Source organism: Balaenoptera physalus, assembly GCF_965194825.1.
Source record: "Balaenoptera physalus genome assembly, chromosome: 1".
NCBI classification, from domain to species: Eukaryota; Metazoa; Chordata; class Mammalia; order Artiodactyla; family Balaenopteridae; genus Balaenoptera; species Balaenoptera physalus.
The window spans coordinates 37,003,813-37,031,367 of NC_138882.1; the positions used below are offsets into that span (position 1 = coordinate 37,003,813).

The following is a 27,555-nucleotide window of genomic DNA, read 5'->3' on the forward strand; positions in this document are numbered from 1 at the left end:
TTCATACCTTTTAAATACTCTCATGAGAAAAAAAAAAAAAAGAAAAACTTACTTTCAAGACTAAAAATAGGTGGGAAACTTTTTTTCAGCTTTATTGAGATACAATTTACATAGAATATTGTGTACAGATGGTTGCAGAGAACAATAAATGAATTCTCTCTTTCACAAATAATTACCAACACTGAGTCCACAGAACATTTCTATCACTCTTTCACAACTGTAAGATTTAAATGACAATTCCCTCTCATTGTGTTTCCTTTCATTGTCTCCTTAATTATACCTCCTATAATTGTGTTATCGTGGAATGTCTGGATTTTATAACCCAAGATACTAAGGTATTTATTTTATACATCGCACCCACACTTTGAGTTTTATATGCTCTGCCAAGAATTCAAAAAACTGTGTTGGTCTGGGAGGAAGAAGAAATTCCATGGTTTGTTCATCCTAGAATATCTTTAGCACTTCTCAGATAGAAAATTGTTTAAATGTATATAAAGCTTTGTAATTCCAGCTGATGCATTTGAGGTTTACAGGGAGGATCTCCATTTCCTTATCATCCTCTCATACCTTAACTCTGTGTGATACAGGTTCTGTCCCAGCCATTCTAGGAACAAAGCATTTAAAGCACAGGTTGGTTGTAAATAATTTGTTTATTTACCTGATTTGAAATGTAACATAGGGTCAAATATAGAAAGCTGAAAAGCACAAAGAAAATGAAATATCCAGAATCCTGTCAGCTATTAGTAAATTTTTGGAATATTTGCAGCTAATCTCTATTTATGTGTATCAATTACTACTTTTGTGTTCTTCTACTAGTTATACAGGTTTACTTATAGCTTTACAAATAAATCGTGTTCAGTCTTAATTTTCCAGCATTGTTTCCAAGATTGTTTCAACAGAAAAGTTCTCCCCCTTATGCACTTCACCTAACCAATTCTTACTCATCCCAACTCTAATGACATACATCACTTCCATGAATTTGGCAATTAATGCACCCTTGTCCTTTCTTTTTACATGCATGTGTATTTCATCTTCAATAAGACACTTAGTTGCTCAAGGGCAAGGGCTCCATAGAGCTGAGGCCCAATAAGCTAATGGCCCGGTGTTGTTTAATAATTTACCTTCCCAGGGGTGCTCTCCTGGGAACACGGAAGAGACTAATTGACTTTAGCAGTTGGGAGAGCAACAGCCAAACCTTTCCTAATTCTGAAATCTATCAGGCCATGAGAAACTTCAGTAGCATACACTCAACCACGGAAACCTCAACTATTATCCCGAGTTATGACTGACTAAAGCCAAAGACTGAGAAAGGGCCCAGAAGTCCGGACAGTTTGGAGTGCCCCAGGTCCAAACTGGAGTCATGAAGGGTGTGGGCCCCACGGTGACCCACTGCCTGGGCTCTAGGTTTCTATTTTCAGGTCGATGCGCTTGATTCTTTAATCCAGCTTTCCGGAAAAGGGACAATGATGACTGCGCCAGCCCTGATTCCTTTCCACCCTTCCTGCGTAGGGTGGTAACAGTTTGTTCACGAGGAGGCGGTGAACCAGCCATTTCCCGCAAGCCGCCAGAGCTCTCCTTTAGGTCTGCAGACGGAGGAGCCAGAGACAGTCAGGGTCCGAGCTGGAGTCGCAAAGCTGCGCGCGCACACACTGGTTAGACCCAAGCCAGGGCCACGCCCGGCCTGTCCGGGGGCCCCGCCTTGCATCCCGCCCATTGGCCTCGCCAGGCCCACACTTCCGTCCCTGCTGCGGCTCAGGCCACGCCCACCTGCGTGACTGCACTTGACGCTTTGTGAGTCTGGGGATTGTTGCGTCTGGTAACTGAACTCAGATCTCTGCTGGGCTGGTCTCACGTTTCCCGCTGATCTCCCCGAAAATGATAGCGGCTTACGTATCGCACAAGGCACCTCCCGGCCGTCCCGAGAGTCCCCTTTTTACCTGGTGCTTCGCTGGGATGATTTTCGTGGCCCTAGTTCTCCTGCTACCCATATTCTCTGGTAGGAACCTGGAGAGAGTGTGCGTCCTGGCTGCGAACTAGAGCGGGTTGGGAAGCAGGCCGACTGGAACCGAGTGTGGGGGGAGCTTTGCTTTTTGTCTAGGGTCGGAGTCGCGGGGCTGGGTCCACCCGGGGTCATAAGGGGTTGGGATAGAAGGCGTGGCCACAGTGTCCCCGGGTCATGCTGTTCGGGGATCTAGGGGAGCGGGGACCACATAGTGCCCGAGGAGAAGGCTTGCTTGGTGGTGCGCACTGAGAAGTGAGGGGTGGTGGGCGCAGCTGGTGCTTACCAAGGGCCAAGCTGGGTCACTAGCAAAAGCTTGCAGGGTGTTTCTGGGACTGACTGAGCCATTTGGGGACGGGAGTGCCGACCTGGTGCTGCTGGTGTCGGCTTGCTGTTGAGTGCCCAGGTGCCTGGGGATGTTGCTAGGCTGGTGCTGTGCCTGTGGGGACGATTTCCCCTATGTTCTCTGGGCGGGGAGATACTTTGCGAGCGGGGTGTTTGTGCCCGGCTGGACTGGGCTGGGGGAGCCTGCGCAGGGTGTTCCCTGGTGTGTGCTTTGTAGAACTGGCCACCCAGTGGTGCCAAGTGTGGGGCAAGTAAGCTACTGCTTGCTTTGTGTGGGGCTGGGAAGCTCATGTTTTGCATGTAGCAGTCAGGTGAGAGCAGGCGCCGGGTTGGACCCCAGCTACAACCCCACCTTTAGTCCCCCTTTAGTGACGGAGGCTGTGACTTAGGATCCTGGATGCAGCAGAACTCACCACCCCTGAGCCGCATGTGGTGATGCCAGTGATACTGGCAGCAGCAAGGCACCAACAACCACAGAGGCATAAGAAGTGATAAGGTGGCCACTGGGCAACACCTCCGAAAGAGGCAGTGGAGGGTGAAAAGTGCCCACTTGCACCTCTTGCCAGAGGCAGCACGGGTAAGAGAAACCAAAGGCTTGTGCTATAGTGCCACCTGCTGGAAAACAAAAGAAAGACCTCTAATTTCTAACTGAATTATTAGAATCAAATAGGTAGGTGTTCACTACTTCAGAGGCACCGGCAGAGGAACCATGAAGCATCATTAAGCACCATCAAGCACCAGGAAGAACCACACTATCACTGTACCACAAAAAGAAAATGACAACTCCTAGAAACCAAACTTAAAGTCCCAGAATATTGTGATCTAACTCATAGAGGATTTAAAATAGCTGTCATGAAGAAACTCAATGAGCCATAAGAAAACTCAGAAAGGCAGTTCAATGAACTCAGGAATAAAATTGATGAACAGAAGGAATACTTTACCAAACGGATTAAAATTCTAAAAAAGAGCCGAATTTAAGTTCTGGAGGTGAAGGACTCAATAAATGAGATGAAGAACGCCTTAGAAAGCATTGGAGATAGAGGAGACCATATGGAAGAGAGAATTAGTGCGCTCAAAGATAGAAATCTAAAATGATACAAGTAGGAGAGGAAAGAGAAATAAGATATTTTTTAAAATGAGAAAATTCTACGAAAGCTATCCAACTTTCTTAGGTACAGCAACATTAGGATCATGGGTATCCCAGAACAGAGGGATAGTGGGGCAGAGAATTTACTTAAAGAAACAATAACAGAATTTCCCAAAACTAGGAAAGAACTGGATATAGAATTTCATGAAGCTAAGAGAACACCTAATTACCTCAAAGAAAAAGACCTTCTCCAAGATACATATTAAAATTGTCAAAAGTCAATGACAAAGAGTTTTAAAAGGAGCCAGGGAAAAAAGGATGGTAGCCTATAAAAGAACCCCCATTAGGCTATTAGCAGGTTTCTCAGCAGAAAGTCTTCAGGCCAGTAAGGAGTAGATTGGAATTCTCAAAAATACTGAAAGATAAAAACTGTCACCCAAGAATACTTTATCCAGAAAAGTTATCATTCTGATATGAAGGAAAAATAAAAATTTTCCCAGACAAACGAAAGCTGAGGGAGTTCATCAACACTAGACCTGCCTTACAAGAAATGTTAAAAGGAACTCTTCTAACAAAACATTTAAAATATTGGTTGGCACAGGTAGTGCTTCAATTTCCTCTTTCTATAATGATTGATACCATCCCTATTGTTTTAAGAAACAATTTCTGGAAACTTTCAGTGCCATATTTTAGGAAAAAAAAAACCCATGATATTTGGAGTTCACCTATGATAATGCTAAAATACCATTTCTAATCATAGCAGTAATGGAGACTGCATTCATAATAAAATAATAAAGCATAAATATTTTACATGAAATTACAAACCCTGATAAAGGGAAATGTCTGTAACTAAGCCAATGAAAAAAACATGAAAACAAGCGTAAAAACAGCAAAGAAAAAGTGATGATTTGCAGATATCTCTGGAACAGATTGGCTGAACAGTATAAAGAATTTGAATTTTGATCCAAGAGTGTAGAGAACTGATAACAATGCTCTTTCAGCTTTGGCACTAGGAACTAGAAATGCAGTGAAGAATGAGACATGGTCCTCAAGAAGGTTATAGTCTCCTAGGAAGTATAAACAATGAACAATTACAGCATGAAAAGTGCTATGAAAGAAATAAATTGGGACATCATGAGGACACCTAACCCAATTTTTTGAGTGAGAGATGTTAAGAGCCTCCAGGAAGAAGTGGCATCTAAGATGAAGCTGAAGGATGAATGGGTGAGAGGAATGGCAGGGTCTCTGGTTAAAGCTGAAGAAAAATGGTGCATGGAGGTCTAGAGTGCTACAGTAAGTTGAGTAATTTAATGGGCACTACTAGTGGAACTGAATATGGCTTAGAAGAGTGTGCAAGGGTGAACGGATATTAAAGCTCTGTTAGCCATGTCAAGGAGCCTTAGACATTATCATGAGGGCATCAGAGAGCCATTGAAATATATCTGGAGGAGGGAATGGCCAAGACGGCAGAGTAGTAAGACACGGCGCTCACCTCCTCCCACGAGCATACCAAAATTACAACTATTTACACAGCAACTATTGATGAGAACAACCTGAAGACTAGCAGAAAGATATTCTACAACTGGAGATATAAAAAAGGAACCAAAACGAGATGGGTAGGAGGGGCAGAGATGTGGTTTAGTCAAGACACATACCCCTGGGTAAGCAACCCATAAATGGTAGTTGTAATTACAATTGTCATGATTACAATCACAGATGTTCTCCCCAAGGAGTGAGGGATCTGTGCCCCACATTGGGCTCCCCAGCCCAGGGGTCCTGCACTGGGAAGACGAGCCCCCAGAACATTTGGCTTTGAAGGCCAGTGAGGCTTACTTCTGAGAGAGCCAGGGGGCTCTAGGAAATATAGACTTCACTCTTTAAGGATGCACACAAAACCTCACATGCTTCAGGACCCAGGGCAAAAGCAGTAATTTGAAAAGAGCCTGGGTCAGACCCACTGGCTGATCTTGGAGAGCTTCACAAAGAGGCAGGAAGCAGTGGAGATATAGGTACTGGCAGTAATCATTTTGGGGGGCTTATCTCACTATGAGGACATTGGTGCTGTCAGGTAACATTTTAGAATCCTCTCCCTTGCTTATTAGTGCTGGGACCTGTCCCTGCCCACCAGACAGTCAGCACCAGTCCTGGGACACCCCAGGCCAAGCAGCTAGTTAGTTGGGGACATAGTCCCACCTACCATCAGGCTGGCTGTCATATGACACCCAGAGTCCCTAGCCACCCCAAGACCCAGTCTTACCCACCAGAGGACTAAAGACCCAGGCTTACCCAAGAGTGGGCCAACAATAACCCCAGGACCCCTGTTACCCCACAGCCAGATATGGAACTGGACCTTGTCTGCCAGCAGGCCAACACTAGACCCATGACCTGACCTCACCCACCAGAGGATGGACACCGGCCCTGGGAGCCCCTGAACCAAAGCCCCACCCACTAGTGTGTTAACACCAACTCCAGGACCCCTAGGGCCTTGCAGCCAGAGACCCTGGGACCTGGTCCTGCCCACCAGAGCCAGCACTTGTGCCAAGACCCACAGGGTTCCAGCCCACCAGCAAGCTGACACAACCTCCAAGACACATTGGGCCCCTCAGCCAGCCATGTTAGGAACTGAACTCACCCATCAACCAACCAGCACCAGCTGTGGAACCCACCTGGGCCATGGTCCCATCCACCAGCAGGCTAACACTAGTCCTGGGGCCCCTGGCCCTGCAGCCTGCTACCCTGAGACCAGGTTCTACCCCGCCCCCACAACAGGGCTCCACATCCAGCCACTTTGTGATCTGGCCCCACCTATCAATGGGCTGGCGCCAGGACGGGGATTCTCCTGGCCATGCAGCCAACCATGCCAGGACCCAGACCTACACACCAGTGGCTGGCAGCCTCAACACAAAACAGAGCAGGGGCCAACCTTCCTACAAGCACATACACAGCAGTCAGCTAACCACAGCAGATGTACCCACACAGTCCACATAGAAGGCACTCCTAGTGCATATAAATCTGGTGACCAGAGGGTAGTGTGCTGCTGAACCCCATAGGATGTCTCCTATATAAGGTCACTTCTCCAGGTTGGAAAACATAACAACCAAACATATAGAAATAAAATCAACAGATTAGGCAAAATGAGGCAACGGAAGAATACATTCCAAACAGAAAAACAAGATAAATTCCCTGAAGAAGAACTAAGTGAAGTGGAGATAAGCAATCTACCTGATAACAAGTTTGAGGTAATGATCATGAAGGTGCTCAAGATACCTGGGAGAAGAATGGATGAACAGAGTGAGAAGTTTTTAACAAAGAGTTAGAAAATACAAACAACCAAACAGAAATGAAGAATACAATAACTGAAAGAATACACTAGAAGGAATCAACAGTAGATTAGATGATACAGAGGAACTGATCAGCAAACTAGATGACAGAGTAATGGAAATTACTCAAGCTGAACAGAAAAAAGGAAAAGGAATTTTAAAAAATAAGGACAGTTTAAGAGACCTCTGGGACAACATTAAGGGTAATAACATTTGCCTAATAGTAGTCCCAGAAGGACAAGAGAGAGACAGAGAGAAATGGGAGAGAGCAGATTTGAAGACAAAATAACTGAAAACTTGCCTAACCTTGGAAAGGAAACAGTCTTCCAGATCCAGGAAGCACAGAGTCCCAAACAAGATCAACCCAAGAGGACCACAAGACACGTTTTACTTAAAGTGTCAAAATTAAAATAGTAAAAGCAGCATGGGAAAAGCAACAGTTTACATACACGGGAACTCCCATAAGGCTGTCAGCTGACTTTTTAGCAGAAACTCTGCAGGCTTGAAAGGAGTGGCAGGATATATGAAAAGTGATAACAGGAAAAAACCCTACATCCAAGAATAGTCTACCTGGCAAGGCTATCATCTATATTTTAAGGAAAGATCAAAAGTTTTACAGACAAGCAAAATCTTAAAAAGTTCAGCATCATGAAACCAGCTTTATAATAAATGTAAAAGGGATTCCTCTCAGCAGAAAAGAACAGGCCACAAGTAGAAACAGAAAAATTATGAAAGAAAAAATCTCATTGATAAAGGCAAATATACAGTAAATGTAGTAAATCAACCACTTATAAAGATAGTAGGACGATTAAAAGACAAAAAGGGTTAAATCATCTATATTCATAATAAGAAATTAAGACATACAAGAAACAAAAGGATGTCAAAAACAGAAGATGTGGAGGGGGGAATAAAAGTGCAGTGTTATTACAATGCACCAAACTTGAGAAATCAGTTACTTAAAATAATCATATATATATATAATATATACATAATATATTATATATATGATTTTACAATATATATAATCATATATAATATAATTTATGTATATAATATATATTATACATATCTTATATAACATATTAATATATAATTATATAATATATTGATATATAATTATATATATAATATATATAATTGTATATTAAATATATAATATGCATATATTATATTATATATGATTATACATTATATACTATAGATAATCATACATAATATATGTATTTAATATATATTATAATATTTATATTAATATATTAACATATAATAAATAATATATATTTAATATAATATATGTTATATATAACATAATATATAATATAATATTTGTTAAATGTATTATATATAATATGTATATTGTATTATAATATATATTAAATATATTATATATATTAAATATATTATATACTATATTAATATATATTAATATATATTTATATATATCATAATATATATTATATTATATTATATATTATATTATGATAGATATTACTATATAATAAATATTATAATATAATATGCTATATGTTATATTAATATATAATAATATATTTATTATATAGTATGCTAATATATAATATATAATATTAATATATTATATATACATATTATATAATATATATATGTGGCTATATACAAAATGGAAAGTTACTCAGCCATAAAAAAAAATAATGAAATCTTGCCATTAGCAGCATCATGAATGGAACTATAGGGTATTATGCTAAGTGAAATAAGTCAGACAGAGAAAGACAAATAATGTATGATTTCTCTTCTATGTGAGTCTAAAAAAGTAAAACATAAACAAACTAAAATAAACAAAAATAGAGTCATAGAGAACAAACAGTTTGTTTCTTGGGGGCAGGGGGTAGGAGAGAAATAGGTGAGAGAGATTAAGAGTTATAAACTTTCAGTTACAAAATAAATGAGTCACAGGTATAAAATGTACAGTGTGGGGAATACAGTCAATTTATGTAATATCTTTGTATGGTGACAAATTGTAACTACACTTTGTGATGATCATTTTGAAATGTATGGAAATATCAAATCACTGTGTTGTGTAACAGGAACTGGCATTGTGTTGTAGGTCAATTATACTTTAAAAACAAACAAACCTATAGAAAAAGAGATTAGATTTGTGGTCATCAGAGATGTAGGGTTGGGGGAGGGAGAATTAGATGAAGGCAGACATAAAGTACAAGTTTCCAGTTAAAAGATAAATAAGTACTAGGTATGTAGTGTACAACATGATAAATATAATTAGCAATCTGTCCCTTATATATAACAGCAGTCAAGAGAGTAAATCCTAAGGTCTCATCACAAGGAAAACATTTTTAAAATTATTTATTTAATTTTATATCTGTATAAGGTGATGAGTGTTCACTAAACCTATTGTGGTAATCATTTCATGATGTATGTAAGTCAAATCATTATGCTGTACACCTTAAACTTATACAGTGCTGTATGTCGATTATATCTCAATGAAACTGGAATTTTTTTAAAAAAAGTATCTGACTAGAGCCTTGGTCATAAGTATCATGTCAGTATGACTCTGGTGGCAATGTGGAAATGAACTGAATGAAAGGTGGCGAGACCGGTAAGGAGACCTACTCAGAAACTTATATATGGCTTATAAATGAGTGGGAATTGAGAAATAAAATTGATAGGTTAGATGCAAGAGTCTGCCTTTGAGAAAGGAAAGAAAGTTTTAAAATAGGTAACACGAATGACCCCTGTCATGGCAGACCCACCTCTGAGCATTCAAACTCCTCGGTATATATTTTTATTGTCTTTCTGCCTCATTTCACCTAGTTACCATCATACTTTTATACATGTTAAAGTTCCAAGGAAGTAAGTTAACCATGTAGAGGGGTGAATTCAAAATACCTTATCTGGCATTTTCTGTAAACATGAAGCCTTTCTCCCAAGCCTGTGCCTAGGCCTACCTACAAAGAAAGGCAAACTGAGAGAAAGTAAAAAATAATAATGTATTATTTCTGAAGACAACGTATTGCTTGGCATTTAGTATTCTTCCTTTGCAACTGATGTTCCTTTACATCTGCAATCCAGTTTCATCTCGCCCACCAACTAAAACTGTGTTTACGTGGCACATTTTCCAAGTTTGATAAAAAGATGCTCAGTGTTGTAGGATACAGATGTTCTTGCTTGCAAGCATTGTACCAGCCTTTTAAAAAGTTAATTTGTATAAGCATGGACATTAGTTTCAATAAATTTTTGTTTTGATATTCATTTAAAAAGAAATAGTTTGTATAGACAGTGAGAGAGGGGTTGGGATGGTCAGGTTTCATTGAGGTTCCACTTTTGGTCAGAGACCATGATTTTCTGAAGGTACCACCTGGGCAGGGATGTGGGTGTGTGCTTGACTCAGAGAGTTACTTTTAATTTTTGCAAGCAGGTAGAGAGTGCTTGCGTAATTTTTGTTAAGTGTACAGAAGGTGAACAGTTCTCTTCATCTGTAGTAGAGACTATTTCATTTTCCTGAAACTTATCTGGAAAATTGGGGAATTTTCTGAATTCAGCCTATCATATTATATAATGGCATCTATTGTTAAAGTATAGCATTACAGCCTAATAATAATTATATTGTAAAATATCTAGAAAAACTTAGACAAAATACTATTTTTTTGAAGCTGGGAATGTTTAGTTTGAAAATCCTCACAGGAAAAAGACTTCAGTAATCTGAATAAGAGAAGAAATTCAGTGATTAAAAAGGTATGATATTGGACCTGATTATTACAGTGTATAAAGCTTGTAATCAACTGGTTGCCAAAGCAAACATTCTAAACTGCACATAGTTGAAAGCATGTCTTTCATGATGCATGTTAGTGGGAAGAAATAATTCAAGTTAGTTGAATGGATTAAACCATTCAACTGACATTTCCATATGGAGCACTGTATGTGAGAGTCATATCAGGAATTCTTTCTTCATAATACCCTTTTGAGATAGTTACTGAAATCGAATGCATAAGACAAAGGACACTTGTATAATTTAATTATGGGCATGCTGTTAACTTGATTTTTTTCTTGGTTCCAGGAAATTCTAGAATGATGTTATACATTTGTATGTAGAATGGAGTTATATAGAATTTCTAGCTCAATTTTTTCCTATTGTAAAATGAGAATGTATGGCTCAGAGTGTTCAGTAAATTTAATGTTATTAATAAAATTCAACACTATAAAAACCTTTAAACAATGTTTTTAATAACTACATCTTTTTGTTTGCCTTTTGCTTTTTTTGGGCAGTTGATTGAGGAGCATTCATATATCAAGATCAGCATAGTGGAAAACATTTTGCCAGTAGGTGGATATCAGGACATGGAGTAAATGAAATGTTGGACAGAGCATCAAGAGAGGAGTTTAGAATTTAGAATATGATGTAAAAGGGGGGTAACATTTCACTTGTTTAGAGTTCTCCCTCTCTCTCTTTTTTTTTGTTTTACAATGTTGTGTTAGTTTCTGCTGTCCAGCAAAGTGAAGTAGAGTTCCTTGTGCTATAGGGCAGGTTCTCATTAGTTATCTATTTTATACATATTAGTGTATATATGTCAATCCCAATCTCCCCATTCATCCCATCCCCCACTTCCCCCCTTGGTATCCATACTTTTGTTCTCTACATTGGTGTCTCTATTTCTGCATTTCAAACTGGTTCATCTGTACCATTTTTCTAGAATCCACATATATGCGTTAATATATGATATTTGTTTTTCTGTTTCTGACTTACTTCACCCTGAATGACAGTCTCTAGTTCCATCCACGTCTCTACAAATGACCCAGTTTCATTCCTTTATATGGCTGAGTAATATTCCATTGTATATATGTACCACATCTTCTTTTATTTTTTATTTAAAAAAATGTTTACATCTTTATTAGAGTATGATTGCTTTACAGAGGTGTGTCAATTTCTGCTTTATAACGAAGTGAATCAGTTATACATATACATATGTTCCCATATTTCTTCCCTCTTGCATCTCCCTGCCTCCCACCCTCCCTATCCCACCCCTCTAGGTGGTCACAAAGCACCAAGTTGATCTCCCTGTGCTATGCGGCTGCTTCCCACTAGCTATCTATTTTATGTTTGGTAGTGTATATATGTCCATGCCACTCTCTCACTTTGTCCCAGCTTACCCATCCCCCTCCCCGTATCCTCAAGTCCATTCTCTAGTAGGTCTGCATCTTTATTCCCGTCTTGCCCCTAGGTTCTTCTGACCATTTTCTTTTTTTTTTTTTTTTTAGATTCCATATATATGTGTTAGCATACGGTATTTGTTTTTCTCTTTCTTTTTTCTTTTTAACATCTTTATTGGAGTATAATTGCTTTACAATGGTGTGTTAGTTTCTGCTTTATAACAAAGTGAATCAGCTATACATATACATATATCCCAATATCTCTTCCCTCTTGCGTCTCCCTCCCTCCCTCCCACCCTCCCTATCCCACCCCTCTAGGTGGCACAAAGCCCCGAGCTGATCTCCCTGTGCTATGCGGCTGCTTCCCACTAGCTATCTATTTTACATTTGGTAGTGTATGTATGTCCATGCCACTCTCTCACTTTGTCACAGCTTACCCTTCCTCCTCCCCGTATCCTCAAGTCCATTCTCTAGTAGGACTGTGTCTCTATTCCCGTCTTACCCCTAAGTTCTTCATGACCTTTTTTTTTTTTTTTCTTAGATTCCATATATATGTGTTAGCATACGGTATTTGTTTTTCTCTTTCTGACTTACTTTATTCTGTATGACACACTCTAGGTCCATCCACCTCACTACAAATATCTCAATTTCATTTCTTTTTATGGCTGAGTAATATTCCATTGTATATATGTGCCACATCTTCTTTATCCATTCATCCGATGATGGACACTTAGGTTGCTTCCATGTCCTGGCTATTGTAAATAGAGCTGCAATGAACATTTTGTACCACATCTTCTTCATCCATTTATCTGTCGATGGACAGTTAGGTTGTTTCCATGACCAGGCTATTGAAAATAGTGCTGCAATGAACATTGGGGTGCATGTGTCTTCTTGAATTATGGTATTCTCTGAATATATGCAGTAGTGGGATTGGTGGGTCATATGGTAATTCTATTTTTAGTTTTTTAAGGAACCTCCATACTGTTCTCCATAATGGCTGTATCAATTTACATTCCCACCAACAGTGCAAGAGCGTTCCCTTTTCTCCACACCCTCTCCAGCATTTATTGTTTGTAGATTTTCTGTTGGTGCCCATTCTAACTGGTGTGAGGTGATACCTCATTGTAGTTTTTTTGTTTTGTTTTTGTTTTTGTTTTTTTTAACATCTTTATTGGAGTATAATTGTGTTACAATGTTGTGTTAGTTTCTGCTGTATAACAAAGTGAATCAGCTATATGTATACATATATCCCCATATCCCCTCCCTCTTGCGTCTCCCTCCCACCCTCCCTATCCCACCTCTCTAGGTGGTCACAAAGCACCGAGCTGATCTCCCTGTGCGATGAAGCTGCTTCCCACTAACTATCTATTTTACATATGGTAGTGTATATATGTCGATACTACTCCCTCACTTCATCCCAGCTTACCCTTCCCCCTCCCCTTGTCCTCAAGTCCATCCTCCACATCTGTGTCTTTATTCCTGTCCTGCCCTTATGTTCATCAGAACCTTTTTTTTTTTAGATTCCATATATATGTTTTAGCATATGGTATTTGTTTTTCTCTTTCTGACTTACTTCACTCTATATGACAGACTCTAGGTCCATCCACCTCACTACAAATAACTCAATTTTGTTTCTTTTAATGGCTGAGTTATATTCCATTGTATATACGTGCCACATCTTCTTTATCCATTCATCTGTTGATGGACACTTAGGTTACTTCTATGTCCTGGCTATTGTAAATAGAGTTGCAATGAACATTGGGTGGGGTGCATGTGTCTTTTTGAATTAAGGTTTCCTCAGGGTATATGCCCAGTAGTGGGATTGCTGGGTTGTATGGTAGATCTATTTTTAGTTTTTTAAGGAACCTCCATATTGTTCTCCATAGTGGCTGTATCAATTTACATTCCCATCAACAGTGCAAGAGGGTTCCCTTTTCTCCACACCCTCTCCAGCATTTATTGTTTGTAGATTTTTTAATGATGGCCATTCTGACTGGTGTGAGGTGATACCTCATTGTAGTTTTGATTTGCATTTCTCTAATGATTAGTGATGTTGAGCATCCTTTCATGTGTTTGTTGACAATCTGTATATCTTCTTTGGAGAAATGTCTATTAAATCTTCTGACCATTTTTGGATTGGGTTGTTTGTTTTTTTGATATTGAGCTGCATGAGCTGCTTGTATATTTTGGAGATTAATCCTTTGTCAGTTGCTTCATTTGCAAATATTTTCTCCCATTCTGAGGGTTTTCTTTTCATCTTGTTTATGGTTTCCTTTGCTGTGCAAAAGTTTTTAAGTTTCATTAGGTCCCATTTGTTTATTTTTGTTTTTATTTCCATTTCTCTAGCAGGTGGGTCAAAAAGGATCTTGCTGTGATTTATGTCATAGAGTATTCTGCCTATGTTTTCCTCTAAGAGTTTGATAGTGTCTGACCTTACATTTAGGTCTTTAATCCATTTTGAGTTTATTTTTGTGTATGGTGTTAGGGAGTGTTCTAATTTCATTCTTTTACGTGTAGCTGTCCAGTTTTCCCAGCATAACTTATTGAAGAGGCTGTCTTTTCTCCATTGTATATTCTTGCCTCCTTTATCTCATTGTAGTTTTGATTTGCATTCCTCTAACAATTAGTGATGTTGAGCAGCTTTTCATGTGCCTCTTGGCCATCTGCATGTCTTCTTTGGAGAATGTCTGTTTAGGTCTTCTGCTCATTTTTGGATTTGGTTGTTTGTTTTTTTGATATTGAGCTGCATGAGCTGTTTGTATATTTTGGAGATCAATCCTTTGTTGATTGGTTTGCAAATATTTTCTCCCATTCTGAGGGTTGTCTTTTCATCTTGCTTATGGTTTCCTTTGCTGTGCAAAAGCTTTTAAGTTTCATTAGGTCCCATTTGTTTATTTTTGTTTTTATTTCCATTACTCTAGGAGGTGGGTCAAAAAAGATGTAGCTGTGATTTTTGTCAAAGAGTGTTCTTCCTATGTTTTCCTTTAAGAGTTTTATAGTGTCTGGCCTTACATTTAGGTCTTTAATCCATTTTGAGGTTTTTTTTGTGTGTGTATGGTGTTAGGGAGCATTCTAATTTCATTATTTTACATGTAGAGTTCTCTCAATGTGAAGACCGAGATCCAGGGAGTAAGAAAGAAAAGATTCCTCAAGGATCAAAATAGGTCTATTTCCCTTCTCCTTAGGTCCTTAACCTTATAGGAGATGCCTCTGCATTCTTTTAGCCCTTTAGGACTTTACTTGATTTGTCTCCATTATATTATTGAATTTTTTATTAGATTTATAAGGTTTTCAAGTGCACAGACAATTAAAAGGAAGAGAACTTGCTGAAGCAGGAATGACATTTTCTAGGGAAGAACCCCCACAAACAAAGGCCAGAAGTAAAAAATTCTAAAAGCATAACAACATAGCAGCTTTACTGTCAGGATATATTGTATAAACAGCCCAAACGGCCACTTCAGGGAACTTCTAAGGGAATGCATGATCCAGTAATCAGTGAAGGGAGATTAAATTATGTTTACAGTAATGTCCAAGAAACCAATTTTTTATGTAAGGCTGTTCAAAGTAATAAAATTTGGTATTTAAAGGGTGTCCAGGGGCTTCCCTGGTGGCGCAGTGGTTGAGAATCTGCCTGCTAATGCAGGGGACACGGGTTCGAGCGCTGGTCTGGGAAGATCCCACATGCTGCGGAGCAACTAGGCCCGTGAGCCACAATTACTGAGCCTGCGCGTCTGGAGCCTGTGCTCCGCAACAAGAGAGGCCGCAATAGTGAGAGGCCCGTGCACCACGATGAAGAGTGGCCCCCGCTTGCTGCAGCTAGGGAAAGCCCTTGCACAGAAACGAAGACCGAACACAGCCAAAAATAAATAAATAGAACCATTTGCATTCACATCTCTCTGCAAAATACTTTTTTAAAAAAAGGGTGTCCATTTATTTATAAAATGCTCAATTCATTAATATGAAATAAATAAAAGGAAGTCATATTTTTAAATATTTTACTCCATATTTATTTTTATCTATGAAATCCACAATGCTTATTTGATATTTACCTCTTACCATAGCATTTCTTGAGCACCCAGTGTGTAGAGAGTGTAGTACAAAAAGAAGGCATATGATCCCTGCCCTCTAGGACCTTGCATTCTGAGAGGAAACTGAGCCTGATGTGACAAGTGCTTGTGTTTCAAACTGTGGAAGAGTAATCTGAGCAGAGTGCTATATACTCTAGAAAAGAGGAGAGGTGAGTTTTGGATTTGGAAGGAAGTGGGGAAGGATACATACATATAAATATATTTTAAAACCAAAAACACTGTTGTTATCTCTTCAATTTAGTGTTGAATGAAAGTTCACCTTATTTCTCAACAAACCAAAAGCTAATAGATTGTTATTTAAAGTAAGCAAGGTACATCCTTTGATACTACTACCACTTAGGTAAAAGCATGGGACAATCATTTAAAATCTTGCCAAGAATCTATTTATTCCATACTACTTACCTGATGTCAGGCCACAGTCCCTGGCTGATGAAGGAGATAAAGTACTTTATTTTCATGTTCTTATTCTCTCCTACTTAGATGCCTGTGGTGATCCACCAAGATTTGAAACTATGAGGCTCCAGGGTGCCCCAAAACCCAATTATAGTCCTGGGGAAACTATACACTATGAGTGTCGCCTAGGTTTCCAGCCCATGGCTCCTCCTCTTCCCCCCTCTGCTGTTTGTCAGGATGATAATACATGGTCACCTCTCCAGGAGGCCTGTACAAGTAAGTAAACAAAAAAAAATTGTTTTATGTCTCTGGAAATTTTCACACATTTTAGCATGCATATTCCACTAGTGCAATGATGGTTTTCTCATGTGAATATAGGTTTTAGATTGAAATGCATTTTTTCAGGCTTTGAGAAATCCCCAAGGAATCTTTTTCTTGGCAATTGGTTGCCTGGGTAAATATGAATCATATTTGGCCATATAATAAGGAAAAAATAACAAATGAATAATAAGATTCCCATGAATTCTAACAAGCAATGTCGAATTTTGAATTTGATTTAAATCTATTTTTGAAATTGGTATAAACCAACATATTTGAATATTTTCTTTTAGGAAAATTGTGTCCTAATCTAGGAGATCCTGTAAATGGCCACGTTAACTATGTAAATGGAAGTACTATGTTTGGTTCACAAGCTCACTATTTTTGTAATGAGGGGTAAGTAAGATGCTCCTTAGCGGAAATAAGGTTAAGTGTTACTAATTCCATTTTTGTTTTGCTCCTCTTCTTAAGCATTCCTGTAAATTTGATTTCATTTTGCTTTCTATGTGACAAGTTGTACTTGTAGCCAAGCAACTCTTGTTTTTATGAAGACTTAAAAGATGTGTAATTAGAAAGAAGTTTAAATTGAAACAAAGTAAAACTGTATAACTTACTATATGTAATAATAAGCCTATTGTATGTATTTAAGATGTAGTAATCATGGTAACTTTATTCTTGAAAATAAGGAGTACCCTGTTTAAAATTATCAGTTCTCAGAGTTTAAGTAGGGCTTATGGAAATAAGAGGTAGAATTGCCAACCAAAGTTACTCATATTGAGATAATCTGTAGTTTTACAAGATCCAAATTGATCTGCCTAACCTGGACGATAATGTTGATCATGATCTCTTAGTTGGAAAAACTTATTTTTAAGACTGATACAAGGGAGTGAAGCATCTCAAAAAGAGGTACTGAGCCTTTAATAATAACTTTTGTTCTACAGAGCTCCTTTAATAGTATATATTGGGTATACTGGGCATTTATTTTAAAATATGAATTTAGAGGGTAAATATAATACACTGTGGAAATGCAATAGGTTTTCTTAATATTAACTTTAATCATAGTTTGCTGAATTCATTTAATATTTCTAATATTTTTGTGTATGTGTGGAATCTTTAGGGTGTTATACATATACAATCATATCATCTGCAAACAGGGATAAGTTTACTTCTTTCTTTCCAATTTGGATGCCTTTTATTTCTTTTATTTCTTTTCTTGCTTAATTGCTCTGCCTTCCAGTACTATATTGAATTGAAATGGTAAAAGTGAGCCTCCTTGCCTTTTCTCATCTTAGAGGAAAATCTTTCATATTTTCGCCATTAAGTATGATGTTTGCATTGTGTTTTTCATGTATGGCATTTATTATCTTGAGGCAGTTCCCATCTGCTCCTTGTTTGTTGAGTATTTTTTATCATGAAAGATGTTGAATTTTGTCAAATGCTTTTTCTTCTCCAATTGAGATGATCATGTGGCTTTTCCCCTTCATTCTGTTGATGTGGCATATTACATTGATTGATTTTCATGTGTTGAGCCATTCTAGCATTCTAGGAATAATTTCCATTTGGTCATGGTTTTCAATCCTTTTTATATGCTGATGAATTGTTTGCTAGTATAATGTTGAGGATTTTTGCATCAATGTTTATAAAGGATATTGTTCTGTAGTTTCCTTTCTTGTAATGTCTTTATCTAGCTTTGGTGTCATGGTTACACTGGTCTCATAGAGTAAGTTCAGAAGACTTCCTTCCTCTTCAATTTTTTGGAAAAGGTTGAGAAGGATTGGTATCACTTCTCTTTTAAATGTTTGGCAGAATTAACAAGTGAAAACATCAGGTCTAGGACTCTTCTTTATTGGGAGATTTTTGACTACTGATTCAATCTCCTTAGTAGTCATAGTCGATTCAGATATTCTACTTTTTTATAATTAAGTCTTGGTAGGTTTTGTGTTTATAGGAATTTGTCCATTATATCTAGGCTATCCATTTGTTGGCATAAAATTATTCATAGAACTCTCATAATATTCTTTTTCCTGTAGAACTAAGTGATAATGTCTTCACTTTCATTTCTGATTTTAGTAATTTGGATCTTTCTTTTTGCTTAGTCCATCTAGCTAAGGGTTTGTTAATTTTCTTGCTTTTTTTTTTTTTAATTAATTTTTATTGGAGTATAGTTGCTTCACAATGTTGTGTTAGTTTCTGCTATACAGCAAAGTGAATCAGCTATACATATACATATATCCCCTCCTTTTTGCATTTCCTTCCCATTTAGGTCACCATAGAGCATTGAGTAGAGTTTGCTGTGCTATACAGTAGGTCCTCACTAGTTATCTGTTTTATACGTAGTAGTGTATATAGGTCAATCCCAATCTTGCAATTCACCCCACCCCCTCCCCCGCTCTTGCTCTTTTTGAAAACAAACTTTTGGTTTCATTGATGTTCTCTACGAATTTCTCTTCTCTATTTTTTATCTCTGCTTTAATCTTTATTATTTACTTCCTTCTGCTAGTTTTGGGTTTAGTTCTTCTTTCTCTAGATCCTTAAGTTGTAACATTAGGCTGTTTATTTTAGAGCTCTCTTCTAACTTCTAATTGAAGAATAATTTACCTACAAACTAAATTAGTTCCAAGTGCATCACATACGGATTTGATATTCCCATACATTTCAAGATGATTACCATGATAAGTCTAGTTACCATCGTCACCATACAAAGTTATTACAATTTATTGACTATTTTCTCCAGGCTGTACGTTTCATCCTTTTACATTTCTTTGTAACTGGAGGTTTGTACCTCTTAATCTCCTTCACCTATTTCACTTCTCCTCCCTCTGGCAACCACCTTTTTGTTCTCTGTAACTGGAGTCTGTTTCTGTTTTGTTATGTTTCTTCATTTGCTTTATGTTTAAATTGCACATATAGGTGAAATCATGCAATATTTGTATTTGTCTGACTTATCTCACTTAGCATAATACTCTCTAGGTCCATCCACATTGTTGCTAATGGCATGATTTCCCTGTTTTCATGGCTGAATTCTATTCCATTTTGTGTGTGTGTGTGTGTGTATATACATATATACATCTAATTTGACAATTTAAAACTTCATATATACATGAATTCATATATACATGAAATTCATATATGAAATTCATATATGAATTATATATATATTTAATCCAGTCATTCTATTTAAGGGCAGATAGTTTGCTACCATATCTTGACTATTTTCAATAATGCTGCAATGAACATAGGGGTACATATACTTTTTTGAATTAATGGTTTTCTTATCTTCATAAAAATACTCAGAAGTGGAATTGATGGATCATATGGTAGTTATATTTTTATCTTCTTGAGGAGCCTCCACACTGTTTTCCAAAGTGGCTATACCAATTTACATGACGTTCCTTTTTCTCCACTTCCTCACCAACACTTGTTATTTGTTGTCTTTTGATCACAGCCATTCTGATAAGTGTGCGGTGATTACTCATTGTGCTTTTGATTTGCATTTCCTTGATAATTAGATGTTAAGCATCTTTTTATATGTCTAGTGGCCACCTGTATATCTTCCTTGGAAAAATGTCTGTTCAAGTCCTCTGCCCATTTTTAATTTTTTTTTTAAATTTTGAGTTGCATGAGTTCCTTGCGTATTTTGAGTATTAACATTCTATCAGATATATCATTTGCAAATATCTTCTCACATTTCATTTTGTTGATAGTTTTCTTTGCTGTGTGAAAAGTGTTTACTTTGATGTAGTCCCATTTGTTTTTGTTTTTGTTTCCCTTACAGAGGGGACAGATCTGAAAAATTATTTTTAAGACTGATATCAAAGAGCATACTAGCTATGCTTTCTTCTAGAAGTTTTATGGTTTCAGGTCCTACATTTAAGTCTTTAATCCATTTTTACTTTATTTTTGTATGTGGTTTGAGAAAGTAGTCTAGTTTGATTCTTTGGCATGTATCCATTTTCCCAACACCATTTATTCAAGAGACTGTCTTTCCTCCATTGCATATTCTTGTCTCCTTTGCCATAGATTAATTGACCATATAAACATGGATATATTTCTGGTCAATCTATTCTGTTTCATTGATCCATGTGTCTGTTTATGTATCACATTGTTTTGGTTACCGTAGCTTTGTAGTACACTTTGAAATAAGGGGATGTGATAACTCCAGCTTTGTTGTTCCTCAAGATTGTTTGGTTATATGGGGTCTATTGTGTTTCCATACAAATTTTAGAATTATTTGTTCTAGTTCTGTGAAAAATGCCATTGGTATTTTGATAGGGATTGCATTGAACCTGAAGATTGTCTTGGGGAATACGGTCATTTTAACAATATTAACTCTTCCAATCCATGAGCATGGTATATCTTTCCATTTTCTTCTGTCATCTTCAATTTCTTTCATTGTATCTTACAGTTTTCCAAGTAGAGGTCTTTTACCTCCTTGGTTAACTTTATTCCCAGGTACTTTATTCTTTTGATGCAATTACAAATGGGATTGTTTTATTAATTTATCTGACTGCTAGTTTGTTTTTAGTGTATAGAAACACAACAGATTTCTGTACATTAACTTTTTATCCTTCAACTTTACTTAATTGATTATTTAGTTCTAATAGTTTTTGGTGGCATCTTTAGGATTTTCTGTATATAGTAGCAAATCATCAGCAGACAGTAACAGTTTTACTTCCTCCTTTCCAATTTGGATTCCTATCATGTATTTTTCTTGTTTGATGCCTGTGGCTAGGACTTCCAATACCATGTTGAATAAAAGTGGTGAGAGTGGGCATCCTTGTCCTGTTCCTGATCTTAGAGGAAATGCTTTCTGCTTGTTACCACTGAGTATGTTATTTGTGGGCTTGTCATATATGGCCTATATTATATTGAGGTATGTTCCCTCTATATGCACTATGTTGAGAGGTTTTTTTTTTTATCATAAATGGATGTTAAATTTGTTAAAAGCTTTCTGCATCTGTGAGATAATCTATGATTTTTATTCTTCAATGTGTTAATGTGTTATATCACACTGATTGATGATATTGAACCATCCATACATCCCTGAAATAAATCCCACTTGATCATGGTGTATGATCCTTTTAAAGTAGTTTTGAATTTCTTTGCTAATATTTTATTAAGCATTTTTGTAGCTATGTTCATCAAGGATATTGGTCTATAATTTTCTTTTGTTGGGTGTCTTTGTCTAGTTTTAGTATCAGGGTGATCCTGGCCTTTTAGAATGCATTTGAAAGTGTTCCTTCCACTTATATTTTTTGAAATAGCTTGGGAAGGATAGGTGTTAACATTTTTAACGAGGTATAGTTGATTTACAATATTATATTAGTTTCAGGTGTACAACATAGTGATTCAAAACTTTTATAGATTATAATCCATTTATCGTTATCATAAAATATTGGCAATATTCCCTGTGCTATACAATGTATTTTGAGAAAGATAGGTATCAACTCTTCTCTAAATGTTTGCTAGAACTCACCTATGTGACTTTAGTTTGTTGAGAGTTTTTTTTATTAGTGATTTAATTTCATTACTGGTAATTGGTCAGTTAATATTTTCTATTTCTTCCTTGTTCAGTCTTAGGAGATTGTGCATTTTTAGGAATTTGTGCATTTCTTCTGGGTTGTTAATTTTATTGCCATATAGTTGTTCATAGTAAACTTTTATGATCCTTTGTGTTTCTGTGGTGTTGGTTGTTATGTTCTTCATTTTGATTTCTGATTTTATTGATTTAGGCCCTCGTTTTTTCTTGATGAGTCTGGTTATAACTTGTTTATCTTTCAAAGTATCAGGTCTTCAATCCATTGATCTTTTCTAATTTTTTTGTCTCCATTTCATTTATTTCTGCCTTGATCTTTATGATTTCTTTCCTTCTACTAGCTTTGGGTTTTGTTTGTTCTTCTTTTCCTACTTCCTTTAGGTGTAAGGTTAGGTTGTTTAATAGAGATTTTTCTTGTTTCCTGAGGTAAGTTTGTATTGCTATAAACTACCCTCTTAGAACTGCTTTTGCTGCATCCCATAGATTTTGGATCATTGTGTTTTCATTTTCATTTGTCTGCAGTGTTTTTTTAAAATTCTTCTTTGATTACATCAGTGATCCATTGGTTATTTAGTAGCATAACGTTTAACCTTCACATGTTACTGTTAATACTTGACTTCTAGTCTCATGTCTTTGTGGTCAGAAAACATGCTTGATATGATTTCAATTTTCTTAAATTTACCAAGGCTTGTTTTGTGGCCTAGAATGTGATCTATCTTGGAGAAATTTCCATGTGCCTTTGAAAAAAATGTATAATACATTCTTCTGCTTTGGATGTAATGTTCCATACATATCTATTATGTCCATCCGATCTAATGTACCATTTAAAGCCAGTGTTTCCTTATTGATTTCCTGTCTGCATGATCTGTCCATTGATGTAAGTGGGGTGTTAAAGTCCCCTACTATTATTGTGTTGCTGTCAATTTCTCCCTTTATATCCATTAAATTTTCCTTATATATTTAGGTGGTCATATATTGGGTGCATATATATTTAAAATTGCTATATCTTCTTCTTGAACTGATCCCTTGATCTTTATGTAGTGTACTTCTTTGCCTCTTGTAGCAGTCTTTGTTTTAAATTATTTTGTCTGATATAAGTATTTGTATCCTGGCTTTCTTTTGATTTCCATTTACCTAATTCTCTGTGTTTATTTCTATATACTAGGTAGTTCAGTTATGTTTCTCAATTTTGGAGAAGTGGTCTTATATAGGAAATGTCCTACATGGCCCAGCAGCATATTCCTCTCTGTTTACTATACCTATATGCTCTAGTGTTGTCCCTTATGTGGGTTGCATAGGCTCTTTTGTTGTGGCAGGGTCAACTACTGGGGAACACTGATAGGCAGTGCTGGCTCCAAGGCTGGTTGGCTGCCAGGCCATGCCTAATGCAGAAACTGATGGCCCACTAATGGGTGGGGCTGTGTCTTGATGCAGCTGTCTGCATGGCCCAGGGTCTCCTAGGGCTGGTATCGACCTGCTAGTGGGCAAGACTAGGTCCCAGTGTGTCTGGCTGTTCAGCCCAGTGCATCCTAGGGCTGGTACCAGCTAACTGGTGAGTGGATAAGCCCCCAACCCTAATAAGCTAGGGAGACCCTCCCAAAATGGCAGTTTTTCAAGCACCACTGTCCTCATGGTAGAATGACCTCCCTCTGTGTTCCCAGGAGGAGGCCAGTTGCTTCCTTCCTCTTTAGGAGGCTCTCCAAGATCAACGAGTGGGTCTGACCCAGGCTCCTTTCAAATTACTGGCTCTGGCTTGGGTTTCAGAGTGTGTAATGTTTTGCATTTTTTATTGTAAGCATCTATGGCTTTAAAGTTCCCCCTCGGCACTGCTTTTGCTGAATTCCATAAGTTTTGGTATGTTATATTTTCATTTCCATTCATGTCAAAATGTATTCTAAGTGCCGTTTTGATTTCTTCTTTGACTCACTGGTTGCTTAAAAGCAATTTAATTTTCAATTTTAATTTTCACTATTTTGAGAATTTTCCAATTTCCCTTTTGATTTTGATTTTTAAGTTTGTCCAGTTGTGGTCAAAGAACATACTTTGTATATCTCTCTTTTTAAATCTATTGATTAATTAATATTTAATTTTTAGACTGACATAATTAATTAACCTAGCATATTAATACATAATAATTATGTATTATTTATTATGTCATTATGCTATGAAGAATATTAATTTGTGTTTTTCATCTGTGACTTAACATATGGTCTCACCTGGAAAATGTCCCATGTGCACTTGAGAAGACTGTATTCTGTTGTCGTTAGGTAGAATGCTCTGTATATATCTGTGAGATCTAGTTGGTATTGTATTGTTGAAGTCCTCTACTTCCTTACTTATCTTCTATCTAGTTGTTCAATCCATTATGATGAGTGAGGTATTGAAATCTCCAACTATTATTGTAGAAATGCCTATTATGTAAAAATGTGTGCTTTTCTCTTCAGTTCTGTCATTTTTTCTTCATATATTCAGGTGACCTCTCATTAGATGCATAAATGTTTATAATTGTTATATCTTTTTTCAGTACTTAACACTTTTTAATATATAATGTCTTTCTTTGTCTCTTGTACACTTTTGGTTTAAAGTCTATTTTGTCTGAATTAGTATAGTCATTCCTGTTCTCTTTTGGTTACTATTAGAATGGAATATCTTTTCCCACCCTTTCACTTTCAACCCACTTGTGTCTGTGGATGTCATGTCAGTCTCTTGTAGACAGCATATAGTAGGATCATGTGTTTTTATGCATTCTGTCAATTTCTGTCTTTTGATTAAGAGTTTAATCCATTTACAATTAATATAACTACTGACAGGAGGTACTTATTTCTGTCATTGTGCCATTTGTTTTCTCTATGCCTTATAGCTTTTTTCCCCCTCATTTCCTGTATTACTGTTTTCTTTTGTGTTTAGTTGATTTTTATAGTGATATGTATAAATACCTGTATCATTTCCTTTTGTATCATTACATTCTGTAGCTATTTTGTTTGTGGTTACCATGGGGATTACATTTAACATCCTACAGTTATAAAACTCCAATTTGAACTTATACCAAATTAACTACAAAAACTGTAGCTGCAAACCACCTTTACAGCAATGCTAGCTTTCGTAATTGTCCACACATTTACTTTTAGTGAGATCTTTATTTTTCCACACAGAGTTGAGTTACTGTCTAGTGTCCTTTTATTTCACCTTGCAGGACTCCTTTGAGTATTTCTTGCAGTTGAGGTCTAGTGGTCACAAACTCTCTTGGCTTTTATTTCTGAAAAGGTCCTAATTTCTCCCTCACTTCTGAAGCACAGTTTTGCTGGATAGAGGATTTTGTTTGATAAGGTTTTTTTTCTTTTAGCACTTTGAGCATATCTGCCCACTGTCTTGGGGACTCTGAGTTCCTAATGAGAAATCTCATAATCTTATTTAGGATCCCCTGTATGTGATGATTTTCTCTCTCTCTCTCGTGGCTTTCAGTATTCTCTCTTTGTCTTTTGAAAGTTTGATTATTATGTGTCTTAGTGTGGGTCTCTTTGAGTTCATCTTAGAGTTCATTGAGCTCTTGGCTTACTTATTTCACATCTTTCATGAAATTTGGTAGTTTTCAGCCATCACTTTTTTCAAATATTCTCTCTGCTCTTTTCTCTGTATCTTCTCCTTCTGAGAGTCCCACAGTGTGTATGTTAGTATGCCTGTTGGTGTCCCACAGATCCCATAGGCTCTGTTCATTTTTCTTCATTTTTCTTTCTGTTCCTCAGAGTCAATAATTTCCTTTGTCCTGTATTCAAGTTCTCCGATTCTTTCTTCTTTCTGCTCAAATGTGCCTTTATTTCCTCCAGTGAATTTTTAATTTCCATTATTGTACTTTTCAACTCCAGAATTTACTTTAGGTTTTTTTCTAAGTTTTCTGTCTCCTAATTGAGATTTCCATGTTTTACACATATTTTCTTGACTTTCTAGATTTCTTACTTTAGTTTTTTAAACATCTTTAAGGCAGTCATTTTTTCTTTCAAATTTTATTGAGTCCCAAGGCCCATGGGACTTAGGCAGGAAGCCTCCCTGCAGGCAAAGGAGGAGCCAGTGGAGAGGCATTATTTGACCTTTTCTGGAGGCACGGGTTGTTGGTGTGGCCACGTTTCTTCTTGTGGCAGTTGGCAGCATGGAGATGCAGGTGAGCATAACTCTTGTGGCAGATCATTTTGTAGCAATGTATTTTGGGGCAAGCTTGTGGAGGGAAGGCTCAATGATGCCACCCCACAGGCAAAGCACCAAGTGCAAGGTGGATTCTTTCTGGATATTGTAGTCTGAGAGAGTGTGGTCATCCCCCAGCTATTTGCCTGCAAAAATTCAATGATGTTGGGGAAGCAAGATGTCCTCCTTGTCTTGGATTTTAACTTTGATGTTTTCAGTGGTGACACTGGGCCTGACCTTGAGAGTGATGTTCTTGCTTGCAGGGTCTTCATAAAGATCTGCATCTCTATGTCTGCAACTCAGCCCCCTCACTGAAAAAAGATCAGGCAGCAGAACGGGCATTCATCGATTTACTGCTAAGAGTGCCTTCACGAGACAGTTATTTTAAAGTCTTTGTCTAGTAGGTCTGCCATCAGTTCTCTTTCAAGGACAATTTCTGTTGATTTATTTCTTCCTTTGAATGGCCCATACTCTCCTGTTTCTTTGTATGCCTTGTGACTTTTTTTTTTTTACTGAACAGAACATTTGAATCTAATAATCTGGTAACCCTGGAAATTAGATTTCCCCACTTCCCTAGAGCTTGCTCTTTTATGTTATTTTTTATTGTTGTATGGTGTCTCTGTGTTGAAGATCAGCCTGATGTATAAACTGAAGATTATCTCAGGTCTTTCCTGAGCCTTTCCCTGAGCACGAACAACCACTTTCTGATTTCTCCTGAATTTGCAGTTGCTTTTGAATGTTCTAGTGTTTAATGTCTGGCTTCTGAAAGGGGAAAAAGCAAAAAATGAAGTGGGGAACAAAGCACACTGGATATTTAAGTCCCCTGAAAGTTACTTCAGCCAGGGTGGAAGGGGCTTGCAAGAGTGAGGGTAGGTGTGACAACAATGGCTTGCCACCTCTTTGACTGATTCTGTGATCAGAAGCAGCAATCAGTGATAAGAACACAGATCTTCATATTTGGAGGACAGGGTCCTTTTTGACCACCCAGGCTCCCACAGGCTACTTGTAGGCTGCTCTGGGAACACATGCACAGATCCTTGCCATACTGCTGTGAATGGGGATGGGTAGTTGCCACTGTGCTAAGAGCAGAAGTTGACCATAATAAGTCAATTTAACCTCTTCAAGTCTTTACCTGGAAATTGCAAATCATC

At 37.3% G+C, this 27,555-nt stretch overlaps 2 protein-coding genes across 2 annotated transcripts in view; both read left to right on the forward strand.

The window, feature by feature from the left end:
• The first annotated feature begins 1,860 nt into the window (after window positions 1-1,860).
• Window positions 1,861-27,555, forward strand: part of LOC309647379 (membrane cofactor protein-like) — a 212,086-nt gene continuing 186,391 nt past the window's right edge. The window contains exons 1-2 of the mRNA XM_082434713.1: window positions 1,861-1,996; window positions 16,462-16,650. Of these exons, the coding sequence (XP_082290839.1) occupies window positions 1,876-1,996; window positions 16,462-16,650 (310 nt within the window). The 5' untranslated portion in view covers window positions 1,861-1,875. The remainder of the gene's footprint in view (window positions 1,997-16,461; window positions 16,651-27,555) is intronic.
• Window positions 16,663-27,555, forward strand: part of LOC309647494 (membrane cofactor protein-like) — a 53,430-nt gene continuing 42,537 nt past the window's right edge. The window contains exon 1 of the mRNA XM_082434915.1: window positions 16,663-17,088. Within this exon, the coding sequence (XP_082291041.1) occupies window positions 17,051-17,088 (38 nt within the window). The 5' untranslated portion in view covers window positions 16,663-17,050. The remainder of the gene's footprint in view (window positions 17,089-27,555) is intronic.